We start from the raw sequence: 23362 nt of genomic DNA, 5'->3' as shown, positions 1-23362 counted from the left end.
AGTATAGAAAGAACATTAAATTTGGATCAGAAGGATCAGGTTGAAAGCTCTCAAAAATGTGGGCATAACATTATTTCATAAGGTTGTAATAAGAATAAATAAGTTGATGTAAATGAAAGTTGTGTAGTACAATGTTGGGAACTAATAGTTGTAACATTTCTTTCCTCCTAATCTCCTTTTCTCCTTTCTCTTCTCTTCCAGTGTTTTCCTCTTACATTTTTTCCCTCATTATTTTCATTTAATTGAACTTTTAAGATAATTTTAGATTCACAGGTAGTTGTAAGAGGCAATATATAGAGAGAGATTCCATGTCCCCTTTTCTCCCAATAGTAACATCTTGAAACACTATAGTATAATATCACAATCAGGATACTGACATTGATAGAAACCACAAATCTTATTCCGACGTCCCTAGTTTTACTTGTACTCAGTGTGTGTGTTCAGTAACTTTCTCACACATGAGATTCATGAGATTCACAACCATAGTCAGGATATGGATAGTTCCATGACCACAAGGATCTCTCATGTTGCCTTTTTATAAACACTCACCTCCTTCCTTCTGACTCCAGCTCCATCTCTAACCTCTGGGAATCACTAATCTGTTGTTTTTATAATTCTCTCTCTTCAAGAACATTATATAAATGAAATCATATAGTATGCAACCTGTTGAGACTGGCTTTTTTCCATTCAGCGCAATCCTTGGGAAATTCATTCAAGTTGTTGGGTGTATAAATAGGTTGTTCCTTTTTATTGTTGAGTAGTGTTCTACGGCATGGATGAACCATTCACCCACTGAAGGACACCTGGATTGTTTCCAGTTTTTGGCTATTACAAATAAAGTTGCTATAAACATTCACATACAGGTTTTTATCTGAATGTAGGTGTTCATTTCTCTGGAATAAATGGCCAGATGTCTAACTGCTGGATCATATGGTAATCGCATGTCTAGTTTTTTAAGATACCGCCAAACTGTTTTCCAGAGTAGCTGTACCATGATGCGTTCCCACCAGCAATGTATGAGTAATCCAGTTTCTCCTCATCCTTACCCACATTTGGTGTTACCACTATTTTTCATTTTAGTCATTCTAATAGATGGGTAATGATAGCTAATTGTGGTTTTAATTAGCATTTCCCTAATGGCTAATCATGTTGAGTATCTTTTCATGTATTTGTTATTATTTGGTGAAATCTATGTTTTTGCCTATTTTCTAATAGGGTTGTTCGCTTTTTTTAATGTTGGGTTTTTGTTTAATGGTAACTATATAAGTAAATTTATTATTTTTGTGTTGCATAAATTGATATGTAAATAGATAATTGACATGTAAACAAAAATATTATCAACATAGTGTTGGGCTGATAACATATACAGATGTTAAACATACGACATACTGTTGGGTCTTGAGAGTCCTTTACATATTCTAGATACTAGCCCTTTGTTGGATATGTGGTTTGCAAATATTTTCTCATTTTGCAGCTTATCTTTTCATCTTATTTATTTGTTTATTTATTTTCAGAGTCAAGGTTTCACCACGTTGGCCAGGCTGGTCTCAAACTCCTGACCTCAGGTGATGTGCCTGCCTTGGCCTCCCAAAGTGCTGGAATTACAGATGTGGGGCACCGCGTCCGGCCATCTTTTCATCTTTAACAGAGTATTTCACAAAGCAAAAGTTTTAAATTTTGATGAAATCTACTTTATCAATTTTTCCTTTTATAGATTGTACTTTTGGTTTCAAGTCTAAGAACTCTTTGCCTAACCCTAGATCCAAAAGATATCCTCCTATGTTTTACATTTTATATTTAAGTCCGTGAGTGAATTTTTTATTAAGGTGTAAGGTTTGTGTTGAAATTTTTTTTTTTTTCACTTGTGGATGTCTAATTGCCCCAGTACCATTTGTTGAAAAGGGTATTTTGCTTTTATTGAAATATTTTTCACCTTTGTCAAAAACCAACTGTGCATATTTATGTGGGTTTATTTCTGTCTTCTCTATTCTGTTCCATTGATTGATATGTCTTTTCCTCTGCCAATGATACATAGTCTTGATGATTGCAGCTAAACAAGTTTTTATATTGGGAAGAATGATTTCTCCCATTTTATTGTTCTTTTTTAAGATTGCTGTTGGCTATTTTAGGATCTGTGCCTATCTATATCTACCTATCTATCTATCTATCTATCTATCTATCTATCTATCTCTATCTGTCTATATTAGAATAAGCATGCCTATGCCTACAAAGAAGCATGCTGGGATTTTGATATAAATTTCATTAAACAATAGATCAACTTGGGGGAACTGACATCTTCACTTTGTTGAGCTTTTCAATCTATGAACACAGTGTATCTCTCTACTTATTTGGGTCTAATTTGATCTGTTTCATCAGCATTTTATAATTTTCAGCAAAGACACTGTACAGGTTTTGTTAGAGGTATACTTCAGCAGTTCAGTTTCTTTGGAGTGACTGAAAATGGTATTGGTGTTCATTTTTGTTTTCATTGTTAATGTTCATTGTTAGTATATAGAAATATGATTAATTTTTGTGTGTTGATCTTATATCCTACAATCTTGCTCAACTCATTTATTAGTTTTAGTTCTAGGAGTTGCTTTTTTGCAGAAAAATAAACTAAAACTCATTTATTAGTTTTAGTTCCGGGAGTTGCTTTTATGTAGAAAATTCCAAGATTTTTATGTAGAAAATCCCAAGATGATCATGACCTCTGCAAATAGAGATAGTTTTCCTTCTTCCTTTCTAATCTGAGTGCTGTGTATTTCTTTTTCTTGCCTATTGCAGTGGCTAGAACTTCTAATGCTAGGTTGATTAAGAGTAGTGAGAGCAGATGTTCTTGTCTTGTTCCTAATCTTAAGGGACAAGCATTCCGTCTTTCACCATTAAGCATGATATTAGGTGTAGGTTTTTTGCAGTTGTTCTTTTTTTTTTTTGAGACAGGGTTTCACTCTTTTGCCCAGGCTGGAGTGCAGTGACACAATCACAGCTCACTGCAGCCTCAACCTCCTAGGCTCAAGTGATCCTCCCACCTCAGCCTCCCAAGTTGCTGGGACTACAGGAAACGACCACAGCTCACTGTAGCCTCAACCTCGCAGGCTCAAGTGATTCTCCCACCTCAGCCTCCCAAGTTGCTGGGACTACAGGCAACTTGTAGAGATGGGGTCTCGCCATATTGCCCAGGCTGGTCTTGAACTCTTGGGCTCAAGTGATTCTCCCACCTTGGCCTCCCAGGGTGCTGGGATTACAGGCGTGAGCCACTGTGCCCGGCCTATATTGTTCTTTATCAAATTGAGCTAATTACCTGCTATTCCTAACTTGCTGAGAGTTTTTATCATGAAGGTGTGCTGGACTTTGTGCAATGCTTTTTCTGGGTCAATTGATGTGATTATATGGTTGTCTTTTATAGCTTCTGATATAGTGATTACATTTTTTTTTTGTTTTCTTTTTGAGACAGGGTCTTGCTCTGTTGTTCAGGCTAGGGTGCAGTGATGCAACTGCAGCTCAATGCAACCTCAAACTCCTTGGCTCAGCAATCCTCCCACCTCAGCTTCCTGAGTAGCTAGGAATACAGGCACATGCCACCATGCCTGGCTATTTTGTTTTAGAGATGGGGTCTCGCTATATTGCCCAGGCTAGTCTCGAACTCCTAGCTTCAGGTGATCCTCCTGGCTCAGCCTCCCAAAGTGCTGGGATTACAGCCATGTGCCACTGCACCTGACCTAGATTACACTGATTTTTAAATATTGAACCATTTGATATTTTCAGTATCTGAAATAAATCACACTTGGTCATGAAGTATAATTCTTTTTATACATTGCTACATTCAGTTTGTTAAATTTTGTTAAGAATTTTCATGCTCAAGTTTATGAGAGATATTGACCTGTATTTTTGTTTTTTAATACACTGTCTTTGGTCTTGGTATAAAGGTAATACTAGCCTTATAAAATAAGTTGAAATGTTCTCTACTCTTTTATTTTCTAGAAGAGATTTTTAAAAAATTGGTATTAATCCTTTCTCAAGTGTTGGGCAAAATTCTTCAATGAAACCATACAGGCCTTGAGATTTATTTTTTGGGAGCATTTAAATCACTAATTCCATTTTATTGTAGTTATAGGGCTAATCCAGATGATCTGTTTTCATTTGGGTTGAGTTTTGGTAGTTTGCAGTTTTCAAAGAATTGTCCCATTTCTTCTAGGTTGTCAAATTTTGAGCATAAAATTGTTTGTAGTATTCCTTTATTATTCTCATAATGGCTTTCAGATCTGTAGGGATACTCCTGTTTCATTCTTGATATTGGCGATTTGTTGTGTCTATTCTCTTTTTATTTTTGTCAGGCTTGTTAGAGGCTTACCAATTTTATTTTCTTCAAAGAACCAGCTTTTTGTTTAATTGATTTTTTTTTTTCTTTGAGACGGAGTCTCGCTCTGTCACCCAGGCTGGAGTGCGATGGTGTGAACTTGGCTCACCGCAACCTCTGCCTCCTGGGTTCAAGCGATTCTCCTGCCTCAGCCTCCCGAGTAGCTGGGATTATAGGCATGCACCACCATGCCTGGCTAGTTTTGTATTTTTAGTAGAGACAGGGTTTCTCCATGTTGGTCAGGCTGATATTTAAAATTTTCTCATTTTCCATTTCACAATTTTCTTTTTATTATATTCTTCCTTTTGCTTTATCTTGCTCCTTTTTTCAGTGTCTTGAGGTAGAAACTTAGATTACTGATTTGAGGCCCTTTTTCCCCCAATGTAAACATTTAGTGCTATAAATTTTCTTCTATGCTGCTTTAGTTGCCTCCCACGTATTTTGATATATTTTCATTTTCATTCAGTTCTATGTATTTTTTAATTGCTTTGGGGCTCTAGGACCCAGGGATTATTTAGAAATATGTTGTTTAATTTCCAAGTGTTTGGAGGTTTTCCTGCTGTTACTGACTTCTAGTTTGATTCCATTATGGTCAGAGGACATATTTTATATGATTCAATATAAATGTGCTGAGGTCTGTTTCATGAGCCAGGGTAGTCTATTGTGGTGAATGTTCCATAGGCATTTGAAAAAAATGTGAATTTTGTTGCTGCTGGGTGCAGTGTTCTATTAGGTTTAGTTGGTTTATAGTGCTGACCTAGTCTTTTATATCCTTGTTGACCTTCTGCCTAGTTGGTTCTATACATTACAGTTGTCCCTCAGTATCCCAAAAGGACTGGGTTCCAGGATCCCTCTGTGGATACCAAAATCCACAGATGCTCAAGTCCATTATATAAATGATGTTGTATTTGCATATAACCTACGCACATCCTCCCATATACTTTGAGTCATCTTTAGATCACTTATAATACCTAATACAAGGTTAAATGCCATGCTAAGTTCAAACATATCAATGTAAATGATGGCTAGAGTAGCTATCTTCTGGTTAGCATTTGTATGGTCTTTTTCCATCCTTTTACATGGTTATATCATTATATTTGAAGTGAATTTCTTACAATGACCCTTTTAATAGGGTCATTAAAAATACATTCTAGGCCAGGTGTGGTGGCTCACACCTGTAATCCCACCATTTTGGGAGGCTGAGGCAGGTGGATCACTTGAGGTCAGTTCGAAACCAGCCTGGCCAACATGGTACAACCTCGTCTCTACTAAAAATACGAAAGTTAGCCAGGCATGGTGGTGCACACCTGTAATCCCAGCTACCTGGGAGGCTGAGGTAGGAGAATCACTTGAACTTGGGAGACGGAGGTTGCAGCGAGCCGAGATCATGCCACTGCACTCCAGCCTGGGCAACAGAGTGAGACTCTGTCTCAAAAAAAAAAAAAAAAAAAAAAAAAATCGACTCTAACAGTCTATGTCTAATAAGTTTTTCACTTACATTTAATGTGTTGACATGTTTGAATTGAAGTCTACTGCTTTATTATTTGCTTTCTATTTGTTCCCTCTGTCTTTTATTTGTTTTTATTCCTGTTTCTTTCCTTTGTTTAGATTTGAACATTTTTTAGTATTCCATTTTAATTTATCTATTGTGCTTTTGTATATTTCTTTGAATAGTTTTCTTAGGGGTTGCTCTAGATTATAATGTACATATTTAAATTTTCATAGTCTATTTAGAATCAATATTTTGCCATTTCAAGTGGAATGTAGAAGTCTTATCGCATACAAAAGCTTTTACTCTCTCTCCCCTTTATAGTATAGTTGTCTTATATATTGCATTTTCATGCATTAAACACCCTACTGAGCAATATTATAATTTTTGTTTTAAACCATCACATGTATATTAAAGATCTCAAAATTAAAAAAAAGTCTATTATATTTACCCGGATATTTACCATTCCTGTTGCTCTTCCTTCATTCTTAATGTCCCAAATTTCCTTCTGTTCTCAGTTCTCTTCTATCTGAAGAACTTCCTTCAGCAGTTCTTTTAGAGAGCAAGATGGTCTCTTCATTTTCCTTCATCTAAAAATGCCTTTATTTCACTTTCATTTAGTGACATACATTGTCACTGGATAAAGAATTTCAGTTGACAATGCTTTTATTTTAGCACTTTAAGAATATTGTGGCATTTCCTTCTAGCCTCAATACTTTATGGTGAGAAAATCCACTGTCATTCAAAATGTTGCTCTCTGGCTGCTTTCAAGATTTTTTCTTTATCTTTATTTTTCAACAGTTTGATTATGATGTGAATAGCCCTAGATTTCTTCTGGTTTATCCTTTTGGGGACTTGCTGAGCTTCTACAATATGCAGGTTTATGTCTTTTGCCATAAAGTTTCCAGCCATTATTTTTGGGACTCCGAAGACACAAATACTAGACCTTTTGTTACTGTCTAATAGGTCTTTGGGACAAATAATTTTGTTTCATTTTTTTCTTCCATGTTCAGATTGGATATTTTCTAATCATCTCTCTTCAAGTTCACTGACTTTATTATCTCCATTTGCTATTAAATCCATCAAATTTATTGCATTTTATAGTTCCAAAATTTCCATTTGGTTCTTCTTTATTGGTTCTATTTCTTTTCTGAGACTTTCTAGCTTTCCATTTGTTTCAAGAGTATTAGGCCTTACCTCTTGGAGCATTTCTACATTTGCTATCTGCATCATCTTGGCATTGGTGTTTTTTCATTGTTATTTCCCAAGCGAGTTAAAATTTTCCTAATTCTTCATATGTCAAGTAATTTGGGGTTATATTCTGGACATTGTGAAATTATGAGATTGTGTCTAATCTAAATCCCATGGAGAAGGTTAATATTTTTGTTTCAGTAGACCATCAACCTGGCTGGGTTCAGGCCACAAGTTTCAAGGAGGCTTCTGTGGCTTACAGTTTCAATGTCAGTTCTGTTTTCAACGCCTTTGCAGTGGTATTCAGATTATGTCCCTCTGTGGCCCACTCAGTGGCTAGTATAAGACCTTGGCTATGATCTACGTCTCAGTTCAGTTCACAGGGTCTTTGGTATATGTTTAGGATAAGTCTATACATATGAGCTTAAGGATGAACCCAGGAGTTCATAAATATCTTTACAGGGTTGCTTTCCTGAGTTCCTTCCTCTCTGTGATCAATCTAGTACTTTCTAGTCCCTAGGGCTCCTAATTTTGGTCGTCTATTAATGCTTGATCTCTAGTTACTCTGTTCTACCACATAATTCCCACATTGTACAAGCACTTGTGACCAAGGGAGAATAGTGAGAAAAATAGGCAATAGTGGTTTGCCCTGTCTTCTGGAAGCCACAGCCTCTAATTGGAGAGAAGATTATCCTCCATCAGAGTTTTAGGTGCCTGTGGGTCCTTGGTGCCACTGTTCTTGTTGCCACTGCCATGGGGAGACTGCTTGGTGGCTGGAGCATTAGAGAACAAAGAACAAAAAAAGAAAAAGAAAACCAGGGGATTTCCCCAACTGCCTTTGAGCATTGTAAGTTCTCTTTCTTGCAACTTAAGCCAGAACCAGAAAGCTTCCTTAAAGCTCTCTCTGTGCTTTGGTGCCTACTTCTAGGTTTCAGACTTCCTTGAGTCCTGGCTGTGAGACAGCAGAGGACAAATGGGAGACTCAATGCTGGTTAGTTGGCACTTCAAATTCCGTCTTCTTTTCCGATCTGCCTGCTACTATTTTACTTTTCAGAGTCCTTAAATATCTGCTCCATGCATTCTGTTCACGTTTTACAGCTGTACTCAGTGGAAGACATGGGGTGGAGTGTGCTTGCTCCATGTTACCCAGAACTACCTATTTAAGATTGATTTTCAACTATACTTTGTTTTATATTTTTGCCCTGAATATTAAAATCAAGAGTAAGGTAGTCTTAGATGTTTTAAATTGTAAATGTGATTGCCAGATTCATATTAGCTAACAAAGTTTGGCTGATTCACTTTTTTACTATATAAACTTTCCTAAAAATATGTGAAAATAACTTACCAGTTATCTCCACATGTAGCAACTTTGTTAAGAGTCTGTGATACTGCAATGCTGGTTAGATTATCTTTATGGTTACGAGCCTGAAATATCTCTTGACCAAGCTCTCCAGTATGAGTAGAAATGACCACAAAATGTCCACATGAAAAACCAATCATGATGCGGCCATCACCATACCTATAGCAACGAAGGCAACAATATGGTAAACAAGGAGATTAGCTATCAGTGGCAACATGGTAAATTAGCAAGTACCTTAAAATTAAGGAATTATAGAATATAATTTATCAAGGGCCTACTTTGTGTCAGATAATATACTAGGTAGTTCTGCATACTAAATCACAGACCATGAATCAGAAAATGTTATGTATAGAATTTAATGTTACAAACAAAAATTGAATACAATTAGTAAGGAAAAACCTACAGATGTCCTTCTGTAATGAGCTTTTTGTACATACCAGTTATAGCAGACATACCAATTATAGCAGACAATGTTGCCAAAGTCCTGCTGAAATTCAAGATCAGCTGGGTTATCTGGTTCATTCAGATTAAAAAGAAACAAAGTTTTCTTGCCAAGCACCACACTTATCTGCCAGAAAAGATTAGGAGACTGTGAAATGAGTTACTTAGTACTTCATGAAAAGACCATTAAGCAAATCCAACAGCTGAACCTAATTTGTGAAAATAATAAGCCCAATTTAGACGTGCTAAATGTTGTAACTAGTACAATAATATGACTAAAAAAATGTATTTACTAATATATAAACTGGTAAGGTCCTTGGTTTTACACATCTTCAATATACCCTTTGAAATATACTACAATTCCTTTGTGGAGTGTCCATTTAAATTTTCTATACCTTTCATTAGAGTACTGCACAATACAGGATTGTAAGTCTGACAGTTCCACTGCAAATGAATTCACATTTAGATTATAAAGACTCTTCCACTCTAAGAGGCTGTTCTGCTCTTGAGCCATTTGGGATTATAGGTCCACACTCCTGTGGATAATGCAGCTTGGCTTTTATATCATCATTGGTTCCATCACCTGCAGGTCAGTGTTGGCTAAACTAGTGTCTCTTTGCTACTCATGCAAGTAAATTCTTAAGTGTGATTCCCAGTGGAGGATGTAATTATGTTTGGGAGAAAAAGGAGTACATTACTTATTTGGGCTCATTATTATATATTTCCTTGATTATAAGATGCTCTCAATTGTAAGTCACTATCAATTTAATAGGTTTTTAGGAAATAAAGAACTACTACTTTATTAAATATATTCATATTGATTGTGAAAATCATCCTGATTTCAGAATGTTAAGATGTGGCAGGGAAAATGCATCTAAGTATTAACCAAAAGCTACAACTTTGGCCGGGTGCGGTGGCTCACGCCTGTAATCCCAGCACTTTGGGAGGCCGAGGTAGGCGGATCACCTGAGGTCGGGAGTTTGAGACCAGCCTGACCAACATGGAGAAACCCCATCTCTACTAAAAATACAAAATTAGCTGGGTGTGATGGCACATGCCTGTAATCACAGCTACTTGGGAGGCTGAGGCAGGAGAATCGCTTGAACCTAGGAGGCGGAGGTTGCCGTGAGCTGCGATCACGCCACTGCACTCCAGCCTGGATAAAAAGAGCAAAACTCTGTCTGTCTCAAAAAAAAACAAAACGAAAAAACAAACCTACAACTTCAAGAGGTCTGCTAACCACATCTCATAGAGTAAAAATTTTAAAAATAATATATGAATTAATACTTCTGTTCTGCAAGGTACCCCTAATGTTTTTGCTATCACAAGAATGAAAAGAGCAATACCAATTGTAACAGAAAGCTGTCCTCATTTGCTGTAATGCCAGGTAGTCAGTAGCAATTATAACAACTTTTAGGGACTAAAAGACCTAGCTCTACCTTAGCTTAAAATAGAGTCAATGGACCTAATTTATTTATCACTATTTTAGTCATCCAAGAAAAGCAAATTATACATTCCACAAAATTACCCAAATGACTTGCACATGGATTTGATCAGAATTCTTACCATGCTTTCAGCAGCAGAGATTCGGTCATCCATCTTCATCAAGGAAAACTGCATGTTGCTAGGCTCTGATCTCACTTGTGTCTAAAGGAGTAAAAACATCATCACTATGAACAAACCCAATATTTAAATTCATTCTGAATATTAATAGAACGGATAACTTGTTTTCATTCCTGACTAATGTTGGACTAAGAACCTGAAAATCCTGCTGTCACAAATATCTAGAAATTCTAGATGAAACAGAAAATATATCTTACTAAATAGATAAATAAGCTTGAAAGAAGAAAAGGGAAATTTACAGGGACCATCAGCAAAGATCACACCAAAACCACAGTGTGTGCAGAAACTGATGCTGCAGCTATCCAGAGCAGCTAGTTATGGGAGACAATAAGGAAACCCATTTGTTTTGGCCTGAGTGTTGAGTCAGACAAAACAAAGTTCATTTCAATAATTTAATTAAAGGATGGGCACAGTGGCTCATATCTGTAATCTCAGTGCTTTGGGAGGCTGAAGTGGGAGGATCGCTTGAGCCCAGGAGTTTGAGGCTGCAGTGAGCTATGATCATGCCACTGCACTTCAGCGCAAGACCCTGTCTCAAAAAAAAAAAAAAAAAAAAAAAGAAAGAAAAAGAAAAAGGAAAAAGGATTTCATTAAAGACCTCCCTTCCTATTCTCATTATAGTCTGAGGTTCAAATGTTTATGCTGGGTCATTTGGGAGCTCCCAAGATGAGAAATTAACATAAAATATGGAAGTATCCAGGCTCATACTATCCCTGCAGTTTTGGAAAAAACTAACCCAGAACCTCTACCAAGGTTTTAAAAAATTTCCACACATAAACCTTGCTAAAGATGAGCTCATAATTCAAAATTATAAAGCTTGTAAAGAAACAATGCATGAAGAGAAGTAGTTAGCAGATATAAAAATAATAGAATTATCAGAGAGAGAAATTATAAAATAAATATTTTAAAAATGACTAAAGCTGTAAAAGAACTCTTAAATATGAGAAAAGAATTTTTTAAGTTCAGGCAGTTTTTTTTTAAGTGCATATGTACTTTTGTATTACAGGACGTGTATCTGAAGTGTAGAACCCTAGAAATGGTATTGTTAGGTCAAAAAGTACGTACAGATGTAGTTTTGTTAGCTATTTCCAAATTTTCCTCCAGAAGGGACATACTAATTTTATCTACAGTTTCACCAACAGAATATGTTGTCATATTTTATATAATTTTGCCACCCTGATAGGTGAAAAATGGTATTTCAGTGTGGCTTTAATTTGTAGTTATTTAATTATGAATAACTTTGAAATTTTTTTCATATGTATGACAGCGGTTTTTTATATATTTTTGTGTGAACTGTCTATTCATGTATTTCAAGTGGATTTTTAAAAGAACTACAAAGTACTTTCTAAAAACGAGGAGTCATTAAAGTAAAAAAACTCAATGGTATAGACAGATGATTAGACAAATTTGAAGAAAGAATATGTGAACTAATATGAGGAAATCAACCAAAAGGTTGCAGAATGATAAAAAGATAAAACTATGAAAAGGAGAGATTAAGAGACATAAGAAGGTCCAACAGCTATCTAACAGACGCTCCCAAAAAACAGAATAGAAAGGGTAAGAAGTAATATTCAAAGAGATAATGACTATGAATTTTCCTGAATTGACAAAGGATAGCAATCTTCAGATTCAGGAAGCAAGACAAATCCTGAGCAGGATAAATAAAAATAAATCCATACAAGTGATACCATAGTGATCTTCAGAACGCCAAAGTTAAAACTATTAAGAAAAAACACCAAACAAAGCAACACTTATAATGTATATTTTGCTTACTACATGACAGCTTAAGTAGTATGTCTAATTTTGGAAGCAGACTTCTTAAGGATTAGAAATGAAAAACAGTTATCTTGTATGTAAATAATGGTTGAATTGTAGTGACTTCCTGGAATGCTATACAGAAAAAATATTCTAAGGCCATATTTTGATTCAGTGGAGGGAAAAAAATCCACTATCTATTGGTAATGTCTGATATGGACACAAGAGAGGGGAGTTGTAGCATTTATACCATATCTACCATTCTATTTCTAAAGGGCATTGAAAATAGAATGATTAAAACAGATACAGGAATCGACTTTCTTCTTCAACCCTATTTTCTAAAAATTCCCAATCAAAACCTATATCTTCAGTTAGTCCAGGCTTGAACAACCCATGAACAAGCTATAGTTCTTCCTTGCTGTTCTGCTTGTACTGAATGAGTAAATGTTTTGCACTATCTACTAAAATAAGTTTTAGCAATGTACATAGTCATCTAGCTGGACTAAAATTGCAGCTTTCCTGGGAGCAGGTAGATTTGGCCACATGACTAGGTTCTAGTCATATGATATGAAGGGAAATAATAAATGCATCTTCCAGATCAAGTCCTTTACAAATTTCTTACACTCTATTTCTTCTCTTTGTCCTTTCCCTGGAGCTGAAATGCAGATGTAATCCTGGTACTCTAGCTTCAGTCATGCAGAGATGAGGGTACAATACTCCAGAAAATGGCAGAGCAATAAGATGGAAGGAACCTGAGACTCTGTACAATTTAGTGAAGCAGGGGTACGTAGGTGATTTTGTCTCTCTGTTGCATGAGAAAAAGAGAGAGAGGAAATCCCCCGCCCCGACCCATACTATCATATTCTTCCAGCCCCTGAAGTTTTAGGTCTTTCTGTCCCAACAGTTTAGTCTATACCCTGACTGATTCAGATAGGCTTCTATCTTTGAAAGACTCACAATCAAACTTTCACTGATCTCCTCTATCTCCCAAATGTTGTAGGACAGGTAAGCTGTAGCACAAAATGTGACAATTAATCAATAAGGCCATGTGTGTTTTATAATATTAGTAATGTCTTCTTAAGAGTGGGGCCCTATGATCAGCAGCCTCTAAGATGGCCCACAATGATCCCCACTTTCTGGTTTTATGCCTGTGTGGTTCCCATCCCTGCCCTACTTTTTGTGGGCTATACCTTGTAGTTCACTTCTAAAGAACAAAATATGGCAAAAGTGATTCTGTGATTAGGTTATAAAGAGATGCAGCTTCAGTCTTGAATGGCTGCTTCCATTCTATCGCCAGGGCTGTGTTGTGAGGCACTCTATGGAGAGATCTATGTGGCAAGGAAGTGAGGAAGGCTTCCAGTGAATAGCTAGAGAGAAACTGAAGCCCTGAATCTGACAATCTGTAAGGAACTGAACCCTGTCAACACCCATGTGAGTGAGCTTGGAGGCAGATTTTCTCCCTATTGAGCCTTCACATGAAACTGCAGCCCTGTCTGACAACACGATTGTAGCCTTGTAGAGACTTTAAGGCAGAGACACCCAGATAAGCTGCATCTAAATTCCTCATCCACAAAACCATGAAATAGTAACTGTTGTTTTAAGCTTCTACATTTTGATTAACGGTTAATTTGTTATGCAGCAATAGATTGGCTAATACAGAGCGATATTTCATATTCTTTCTATAGTATATAGCACAGTGCCATGTGCCTAGCAGGTATTCAAAGAATGTGTTAGTCAATATTGCTGTAGCAATACTAAATCATAAGCAGTAGTCCAAAATGAAATTTTCCCACTGGTCACATTCTGTAGCTACTGGTGATACAAATTCCCATAAGGAGGGAGCCTCTGAAAGAGCTAATCAATCTTGAGAAATGTGAATAGTAGAAAAATTTAATGTTAAAATTAAATTCCATTAGGATTAGTTTAGAAGCAATTTATCAGTTAAAGGTATGGGCTTTAGAATCAGGCAGATTTGACTCTGAGTTCAAGATCTACCAGTTATTAACATTTGTATTATAAATATCCATATATAAGAGTTATTTCATAAATACACTGTCTGACTAGAACCACAGAGCTGATCATCCATGTTAATACCAAAGGGAAATATACAAAGAGGATATTTGGATAACATATTCATATCGAAGAAAAATGTTCTGACACATAAATAGAAAGGTTTTTGAAGTTATTGTGTATACACACACACACACACACACACACACATACCTCACATATAGATTTTTAAAAATTGTATAAATTAGTTTGATAGACAAACTATTTATTCGGGGGGAAAGCTTGAATATATCAGACCAAAGAGACGTTACTGTATTACCTGTCTTATTGTGTCACCTTCCTGATTACTAACTGTAATCATTTTATCTTCACCACCTAAAGCAAGCAGATTTTCTGCATTCCAACATCCACAAGTGATTCTCTTAGTATGTTTTCCTGAAAAAGAGATGATTTTTATACAGACGTGGATTTCTCAAAGAAAAAAAATCTGTGATGTCAATCTGAATATACCAAGAGATTAAACAGACAAGAATTTAGAATTTCATCAAAGCAGTTAATGTCTAAGCAATCTTATTTAAAACAGTTTATTACCAAGGTATCAATATAATGGCATATAAAGGCATTACTGTTTTCCAAATTTTTATCTGGATATAAGCACAGGGGCCCTAATGTAAAAAGATATTCTGCTCCTTGACAAGATTTCTTCGTTTATCATATAACCAAACCTGCGAAGATAATGTCTTTTTCTTTTTTGAGACAGGTTCTGGCTCTGTCATCCAGGCTAGAGTGCAGTGGTGTGATCTCAGCTCACTGCAACCTCTGCTTCCCAGGCTCAAGCCATCCTCCCAACTCAGGTCCCAGGTAGCTGGGACTATAGGCACACGCCACCATACCCAGCTAATTCTTTTTTTTTTTTTTTGAGACAGAGTCTCACTCTTGCCCAGGCTGGAGTACAGCGGTGTGATCTTGGCTCATTGCAACCTTTGCCTCCCAGGTTCAAGCAATTCTTCTGCCTCAGCCTCCCAAGTAGCTGGGACTACAGGCATGCCACCACACCCAACTAATTTTTATATTTTTAGTAGAGACAGGGTTTCACCATGTTGGCCAGGCTGGTCTTGAACTCCTGACCTCAGGTGATCCGCCTGCCTTGGCCTCCCAAAGTGCTGGGATTACAGGCGTGAGCCACCGCACCTGGCCATTTTTGTATTTTTTGTAGAGATGTGGTTTCACTTTGTTGCCCAAGTTGGTCTCCAACTCCTAAGCTCAAGTGATGCACTCGTCTTGGCCTCCCACTGTGCTGGGATTACAGGCGTGAGCCACCGTGCCTGGCTCCAAAGTTAATGTCTTTTTTTTTTTTTTTTTTGAGACGGAGTCTTGCTCTGTCGCCCAGGCTGGAGTGCAGTGGCGCGATCTTGGCTCACTGCAAGCTCCGCCTCCCGGGTTCACGCCATTCTCCTGCCTCAGCCTCCCCAGTAGCGGGGACTACAGGTGCCCACCACCATGCCCAGCTAATTTTTTTTTTGCATTTTTAGTAGAGACGGGGTTTCACTATGTTAGCCAGGATGGTCTCAATCTCCTGACCTTGTGATCCGCCCGCCTCGGCCTCCCAAAGTGTTGGGATTACAGGCGTTAGCCAACGCGCCCGGCCGTTAATGTCTTACGAGAAGTAAATTCCAGAGCACTGAAGTTAACTTTACTTATATTCAGCTTCATGGTGTGGTATACCTTTGACATAAGCAGATTTAACATTCGCAGTTTAACTGTTCATATATAACTAAAAGAGGCCAGGCACAGTGGCTCATGCCTATAATCCCAGCACTTTGGGAAGCTGAGGTGGGAGGATTACATGAGCCCAGGAGTTCAAGACCAGCCTAGGCAACATAGTGAGACTTCATCTCTACAAAAATTAAAGAAAAAAAAATTAGCCAAGTCTGGTGGCACACGCCTGTAGTCCCAGCTACTCGGGAAGCTGAGGTGGGAGGATTGCTTGAGCCTAGGAGATTGAGGCTGCAGTGAGCCGTAATCCCACCACTGCACTCTGGCCTGGGTGACAGAGCAAGACCTTATCTCTCAGAAAAACAAAAACAGTAACAACTAAAAGATATAGAATAATTTATGATAATACTGATGCACCTGTTTGAATGCACCCCAGTAAGACCTGTGTTAAGAACTGTATAACTATGCTAACGAGTAATATCAGATAGCCACTAACTATTGGGAAGCTTTTTCATTGAGCTTTCCAGTCAGTGCAAAAACTATATATTTTTTTTTTTTTTTGGGGAAATCAGACGCTTGACACTATGGGCATTTCTGAAGGTCTTGGGATAGATAAATCCTCAAGAGTCCCAAGGGTAATTCTACTAATGAGAAGAATAGTTAAGTGTATAGATTCTGGAGCCAGACTGCCTAGCTTTGAATCTTAGCTCCACTACCTACTGAAAAAACCTTGTGTAAGTTACTTAACCTTTCTTTTCTTTTTTTTTTTTGAGTTGGAGTCTTGCTCTGTTTCCCAGGCTGGAGTGCAGTGGTGTAACCTTCTCAGCTCACTGCAGCTTCTGCCTCCTGGGTTCAAGCAATTCTCCTGCCTCAGCCTCCCAAGTAGCTGGGATTACAGGAGCCCACTACCACACCCGGTTAATTTTTTTGTATTTTTTGTAGAGACGGGGTTTCACCATGTTGGCCAGGCTGGTTTCGAACTCCTGACCTCAAGTGACCCACCTGCCTCGGCCTTCCAAAATGCTGGAATTACAGGGATGAGCCACCATGCCCAGCCAACCTTTCTATTCCTTACTCACTTCATCCATAAATTGGGAATAATTGTAGGACCTCTCATAGGGTTGAGGATCAATTGAATTAAAGCGCTGACCAAAGTGCAAGGTACATATGCTATGAAAGTGTCAGCTATTTTAGCTGCTACTGAGAGCAGAGACCACATTCATTTTATTCTTCGTACCCTCATAGAATCTAATACAGTACCTATGCAGAAAGCAGGTATTAAATGAATGGTTTAAGTGAGTAGACCCTGAGGCAGGAGTTTGCCTGGTGTGTTAGAGGCTCAGCAAGGACAGTGTGGTTGGAGCAGACAAATGAGGAGGGAAGAACATGAGATGGGGTCAGAGAGGTTGCAAAGGCCAGATTGTGGAAAATTTGTTCTGGCCATTTTAAGGCCTTTTGCTTTGATTCTGGGTGAGAGGGAAACCACTGAAGAGTTCTGAGCAGAGGGCTCATTCTGGCCTCTAGGTTGAGAAGATTCTAGAGTGGGGCAATAGTTGAAGTGGAGAGGCCAGTAAAGAGGAGACTGCAGAAATTAAGGTAGAAAATGTTTGAGACCACACCATGGTGGCAGCAGTAGAGATGGTGAGACAGGCTGGATTCTGGAGATATTTGGAGGTTGAGTCTACAAGATTTTCTGACAAATTAGATATGGAGAGTACGAGAAAGAAAAGAGTCAAGGATGGCCCTAAACGTTGGCCTAATGATTTGGAAGAATGGAATGTCAACAACGGTGGAAGGAAAAGCCGTGAGTCAAGAAGGTTTTGGAGATACTAAATTTGAAGTGTATACTAGACACCTCATTGAAGATGTTGAGTAAGCAGTTGGAGGTATGAGTCTACAGTGTGGAAAAGATGTAAATTTGGGAGTTTTCAGGATATAGACAGTATTTCACATCAGGAGACCAGAGCACAAAAGTGAAGGAAATATTCAGAGAAGAGACTGGGGCTATAGAGATTGTGCTAATCATAGATTAAGGGACTTGGGTGTTAAATGGAACTGGGGGTCCAAAGAAATAGGCATTAGGAAGGGGAAAAGACTATACAAAGACAAGTAGGAAGATGCCAAAGACATCTTTCTATACCCAAGAAACAGAGAAGAAAATCTCTTCTTCCTCCTCCTCCTTATCTAGCTCAAAGCCCTTTTGCTTCCAGTGCTCAGAAATCAAGTTAGTCTTAACACCAATAATAACAGTTAATAGACAAACTAAAGTTATTTGTAACTTTAAAAATTTTAGTTTAACTTTTCAAATAGTTCAATGACATTAATGTTTAGCTATACCACCCAAAATTAATGTTAACATTAAAGGGATACACATATGTAAAAATAATTTGAAATGATCGTCTTGAATGGAAGGGCACTTTCTCAAGTATCTGTGGATGCCACTATCTCCAGAGTGTAATTCCTTTATTAACAGTAAGTTATACTTTTCCTGGCCACCTGGATGCAATTAAGCCCACTAGGTTCTACCATTCATCATAATGATGTTACAATAATTGACAAGAATAGATGTTTCTTCTTGGCTATTCAGAGGGCAGATGTCAAGTGGCCAGAGGTTGGGAGAATCAAAGAGCCGAAACAAGAAGGTCAAAAAAGGAGGGACATAAAAACACCCTCCAGCTGCACATCCTGAGGCAAATGGAACTCATAGTCCACATCTAGATTTAACTAGGATTTGGAGAAGGTTAAGGGGTCAGGATTAGAAATCGTGATATATTCTATCCAAGCAGTACATGTTTTTTTTGTTTTGTTTTTTGTTTTTTTTGAGATGAAGTCTCACTCTGTTGCCCAGGCTGGAGTGCAGTGGTGCGATCTCTGCTCACTGCAACCTCCACCCTCCAAGTTCAAGCGATTCTCCTGCCTCAGCCTCCCGAGTAGCTGGGATTACAGGTGGCTGCCACTGCGCCCGGCTAATTTTTTGTATTTTTAGTAGAGACGGGGTTTCACCATCTTGGCCAGGCTGGTCTTGAACTCCTGACCTCGTGATCCACCCACCTTGGCTTCCCAAAGTGCTGGGATTACAGGCGTGAGCCACCACGGACCCAAGCAGTAAATGTTTTAATCTGCCTACTATGTGGACTAAAATTACCACATATTATAATGCAACTAAGTTAACTAAAATTAATAACAAAAATAGCACATATTATCAAAATGTGTTCACATGTATATGAGCTATTCCTTGTCCAGAGGTACAGTCTGGGTGAGAAAGGACAAATGGAAGCCATGCTGTTAATGTCCTGATGCAGAAGGCACAGCCTGACTTTAACTCAATCTATTCTATGTACCCTGGGAAGTTCTTAGTAAGCAGTGAAGACGGATCTTCACGTTTAGCTAAATGTAAGACTTGTGGGGGACATAGGGAGGGGGTTTGTACTGCAAAATTTCCCTTGCAGGATCAGGGAAACCTGAGGCAGCAGAATTTGCATTTAGGTAGAGCATCTCAAATATTTAGCACTGTTTCCAGCTATCACCTACCAAGGACAGGAATCTTTCGAGATGTCTGACGATTATAAATAAGCAAATTTCCTTTAACAGTTCCAACAGCCAGGAAACTTCCAACTTTTGACCAAAGAAGGAAAGACATTTGATCCCTGTAACATTAAGATATAAATTACTAAACAATTCAGATCATAACCTCTAAACAGTCCTTTAAAAAAGTACTCCATGGATAATTTTAACATCTACTTAGAAGCCAAAGTACAAAATACAGCTTAATGCTTTAGGACAAAGACTAAATGCTAAAGATATTTTGGAGATGCTACAGGTTGATCTTAGGGTCAGTTAGACTCAAAATACAAAAGTATAATTAATGTAGACTTCAATTCAGTTATGATGGGACCTCAAAATTCATGAGATGACCTATGATATTTATTAATTTGTCTATTAACGATAATTTTAGCTCTAAATGTGCTTACAGAAATATTAATGGATGGTGAAACCTCATACTTTAAAAAAGTGGCACCCAATAACATAATATATTAAATGGTAAAAACCACTGGGAATTCGTGACTTTAAAAATGATATATCTTTTCCAGCTCCGTCACTATTAAAAGTAGCTCAAAAGCAGGTAGAAAACACTTTTGCCCACCACCAGTTCTGACATGTATTCTAGGATTCATGAGGTTGAAGTGTTATACAGTTCCCTACTAAGGGGAAGCAGAACTTCTTGGAGAGTACCTCTTTCCACATATTGAGAAAAGAAATCACAATGAGTCAAGAACAGTGGTTCTCGAAATTTGAAATCAGAACCAGCAGCATCATCTGGGAACTTGTGAGAAATGCCAATTCTCAGACCCCAGCCCAGACATACTGACCGAGCAGCTCTGAAAGTGGCGCCCAGCTACCTGTGTTTTCATAAGCCCTCCAGGGGATTCTGATGCAGCTAAACTTTGAGCACCGCTGACAGACCATGGTATGGTTTTCAGAAAGCAGCACTGCTTCCAAGAATGTTGAGGGCAGTGATAAAAGGACAAAAGAGTAAGTTTAAAGAGGTTTCCTCTGGCTAAATTAGGATAATTTGAGGATTAAAAATTACATACTTATTTGATACAAGTTGGGTTTGTGAAACGTCGTAAAATCATGATGTTACTTGGAAGAGAAAAAATAATTTAAAGTATGTGGAAAAATTAGTTGTAAGAAGCATACAATAAAATGTTTAGTTAAAAAATTAATTTTAGGCTAGGCATGGTGACTCACGCCTGTCATCCCAGCACTTTGGGAGGCTGAGGTGGATGGATCACAAGGTCAGGAGTTCTAGACCAGCCTGGCCAATATGGTGAAACCCGTCTCTACTAAAAATACAAAAATTAGCCAGGTGTAGTGGCATGCACCTGTAGTCCCAGCTACTCAGGAGGCTTAGGCAGAAGAATCACTTGAACCCAGGAGGCGGAGGTTGCAGTGAGCTGAGATTGCGCCACTGTACTCCAACCTGGGTGACAGAGCGAGACTCTGTCTCAAAAAAAAAAAAAAGAAAAGAAAAAAAATTAATTTTAGCAAGTAAGGGAGTAGTAACATACCAGGCTGCTAGGTTCTTCTATTAAGTATCTATTTTATAAAAGATAAATATGCATTTTAATCTTTTTTTCCTTTTTTTAAGTAGATGCCGTAGCTGCAATAATGTGCCTCTCAGATTTCCCTCTGTCTGCAGAAAGTGTAACTGGCCACGAGCCCCAACTGCTAGGCTTTGGAATCCATCACTCAATGAGCTGGGCTGTGCTTTCTCATGGGCTGCTCCCAGACAATGACTGAGTGAGGGAGGGATAACTGCTGGGCCCATTCCTGGGCAGAACTCCTTTGACAGGTAACTTTTGCCCAAAGACTCCCCACAGACCTAGCTGAACTTTCTTAATTAGAACTGTGCTACAATTTAATGGGCTGAGCACGGTGGCTCACGCCTATAATCCCAGCACTTTGGGAGGCTGAGGTGGGCAGATCATCTGAGGTCAGGAGTTCAAGACCAGCCTGGCCAACATGGTGAAACCCCATCTCTACTAAAAATACAAAATTTAGCTGGGCATGGTGGTGGGCACCCAGCTACTTGGGAGGCTGAGGCAGGAGAATCGCTTTGACCTGGGAGGCGGAGGTTGCAGTGAGCCAAGATCGTGCCACTGCACTCCAGCCTGGACAACAGGGAGACTCCATTCCAAAAAAAAAACAAAAAAACAAAAAAACTGTGCTACAATTTAAGATGCTTCTTCCCAACCTTACTTCCTTCCCTCTCTCATTTATAAGGATCAGACATGCACTGAGGTCTGACAGCTCTTCCAATCTCTTCTCCTAACCTCTCTATGTTCCCTCATAGGCATTTCCTGTAAGAAATCCTGTCTTGGAGACTCCTTCAAAGAAAATATGAATAAAAATAATTTTGCATGAGCTAAAAATAGTATCAAAGAACTGTATAACAAGAACAAGATCTGATCAGCAACAGTGATCATATATAATAAGATAAATATAACATTAGTCCATTCAATAGTTTATCAGCACTGACAGTTACACAACAACCAACTAGAAAGAAAGTGTTAAGTAACGTGTTCTAAGAAGATCAAGTAATCAAATGTCCTCAAAAGAAGAGCTAACTGAACAGACTCCATCCCTCTTCTCTTAGGAGATAAGGCCTGTAGAAACTCTTGCAAATTACAATATGATGCTAAAGCATATGTAAATTTCCAATAATGCCATTGGATCAGGACAACATATAACAATCACATGTATCTCTGGCCAAGCAAAATTTAAAGAATATATTATCCTAGGGAAATGTACAGGTTACAAAAAATTGCAACCTATGTATAAGGCATGGGCTTCAAAGAATTTTACTAATACAACAACTGAAGGTCAATTTAAAAAGACACTGAGTAGGATACCTAGTACTCAGGTCCAAATTGCCTTGGGAGAAGGAACCATGTTCTGTGATCCATCCAAGAATGAATTGGTTGATGAAGCAGATGTTACGTATAGGGTTTTCTCTGGAAAGAAATGGCTATATCCCAGTTACATAATTAAATGACTACTTCTGTTAGGCCTAGGCAGGAGCAGAGTAAATACTGCTATAATCCTAAAAAAGTATAAATGCATATACAGCAAAAATAAATGAATTCAGCTCATTGAATTAATACATTTTTAGTTAAGTGGCACCACAGTAATTGTGATAATTACATTTGGATAGGTTTTGGGTACTATTTAAGGTGTTTGAAGTGCTCAAAAGACTCACTTCAGATAAATTTTATAAAACCTAAATTGCTTAAAAGCATTTATTTACTAAGGAATAACTTAACCCAAAGGAAGCAAGGTGGCTATGTACAACAGGACCTTCTTAAATAAAAATACTTAAGAAAAATTGATATTCAAAGTTTTGTTTAATAACTGGCTAGTGTAACAGATTGGCCTTTGAATAAAGAACAAACAATAGTGGGTATGCTTTTGTATATACAAAAGTCCTTTAGACATTAAATATAAACATCAACAGTAAAGCAACCTTAATTTTATTTTAATGACAATTACGATAACATCTACCATTTACTTGGGTCTTAATTTTATGCCTGGCCGTGACATATATTTAAACATCACAACAATCCTGAGATGATGTGGAGAAACAGACACTGTAGGAAGATAGAGAGCTGGAGGGAGAGATAGACTCAGTTAGAAACACCAGGGGATTAATTATGCACTTTTCTCTGCGTGAGAACATGGCCTTACTGGTGCTGAATTTGGTTCAAGAACCAGTACTTGAAGTTTATTAAACATTCCCTTGAATGGAAGCACAGAGAGTATATGAAATCTTTCTGAAAAGTGAAATAAACCCAAAGTGTAAGAGGACAGAGCAAGAAATGAAGGTTCTTAGACTCAGGAAGACTTTACATTGGTAGAC

The 23362-nt window shown here is 37.9% G+C and overlaps 1 protein-coding gene across 8 annotated transcripts in view; it reads right to left on the bottom strand.

The window, feature by feature from the left end:
• Window positions 1–23362, bottom strand: part of WDR19 (WD repeat domain 19) — a 99080-nt gene that overhangs the window by 67428 nt on the left and 8290 nt on the right. For 7 of the 8 annotated variants that reach the window (XR_008651731.2, XR_010116334.1, XR_010116333.1 and 4 more), the window contains exons 5-9: window positions 19474–19589; window positions 14546–14661; window positions 10405–10485; window positions 8853–8965; window positions 8383–8556 (exon numbers count right to left, since the gene is read on the bottom strand). Coding sequence is in view for 5 of the 8 variants with exons in the window: in XM_063619780.1 (XP_063475850.1) it covers window positions 8383–8556; window positions 8853–8965; window positions 10405–10485; window positions 14546–14661; window positions 19474–19589 (600 nt within the window). In the remaining 3 variants the exon portion in view is untranslated. The remainder of the gene's footprint in view (window positions 1–8382; window positions 8557–8852; window positions 8966–10404; window positions 10486–14545; window positions 14662–19473; window positions 19590–23362) is intronic. The other variant, XM_063619783.1, reaches the window with a different exon arrangement.

This window comes from Symphalangus syndactylus, chromosome 16, assembly GCF_028878055.3.
Source record: "Symphalangus syndactylus isolate Jambi chromosome 16, NHGRI_mSymSyn1-v2.1_pri, whole genome shotgun sequence".
In the NCBI taxonomy this organism is placed as follows: domain Eukaryota; kingdom Metazoa; phylum Chordata; class Mammalia; order Primates; family Hylobatidae; genus Symphalangus; species Symphalangus syndactylus.
Note: the sequence above shows the minus strand (reverse complement) of the source record. Positions and strands in the feature narration are given on the sequence as shown.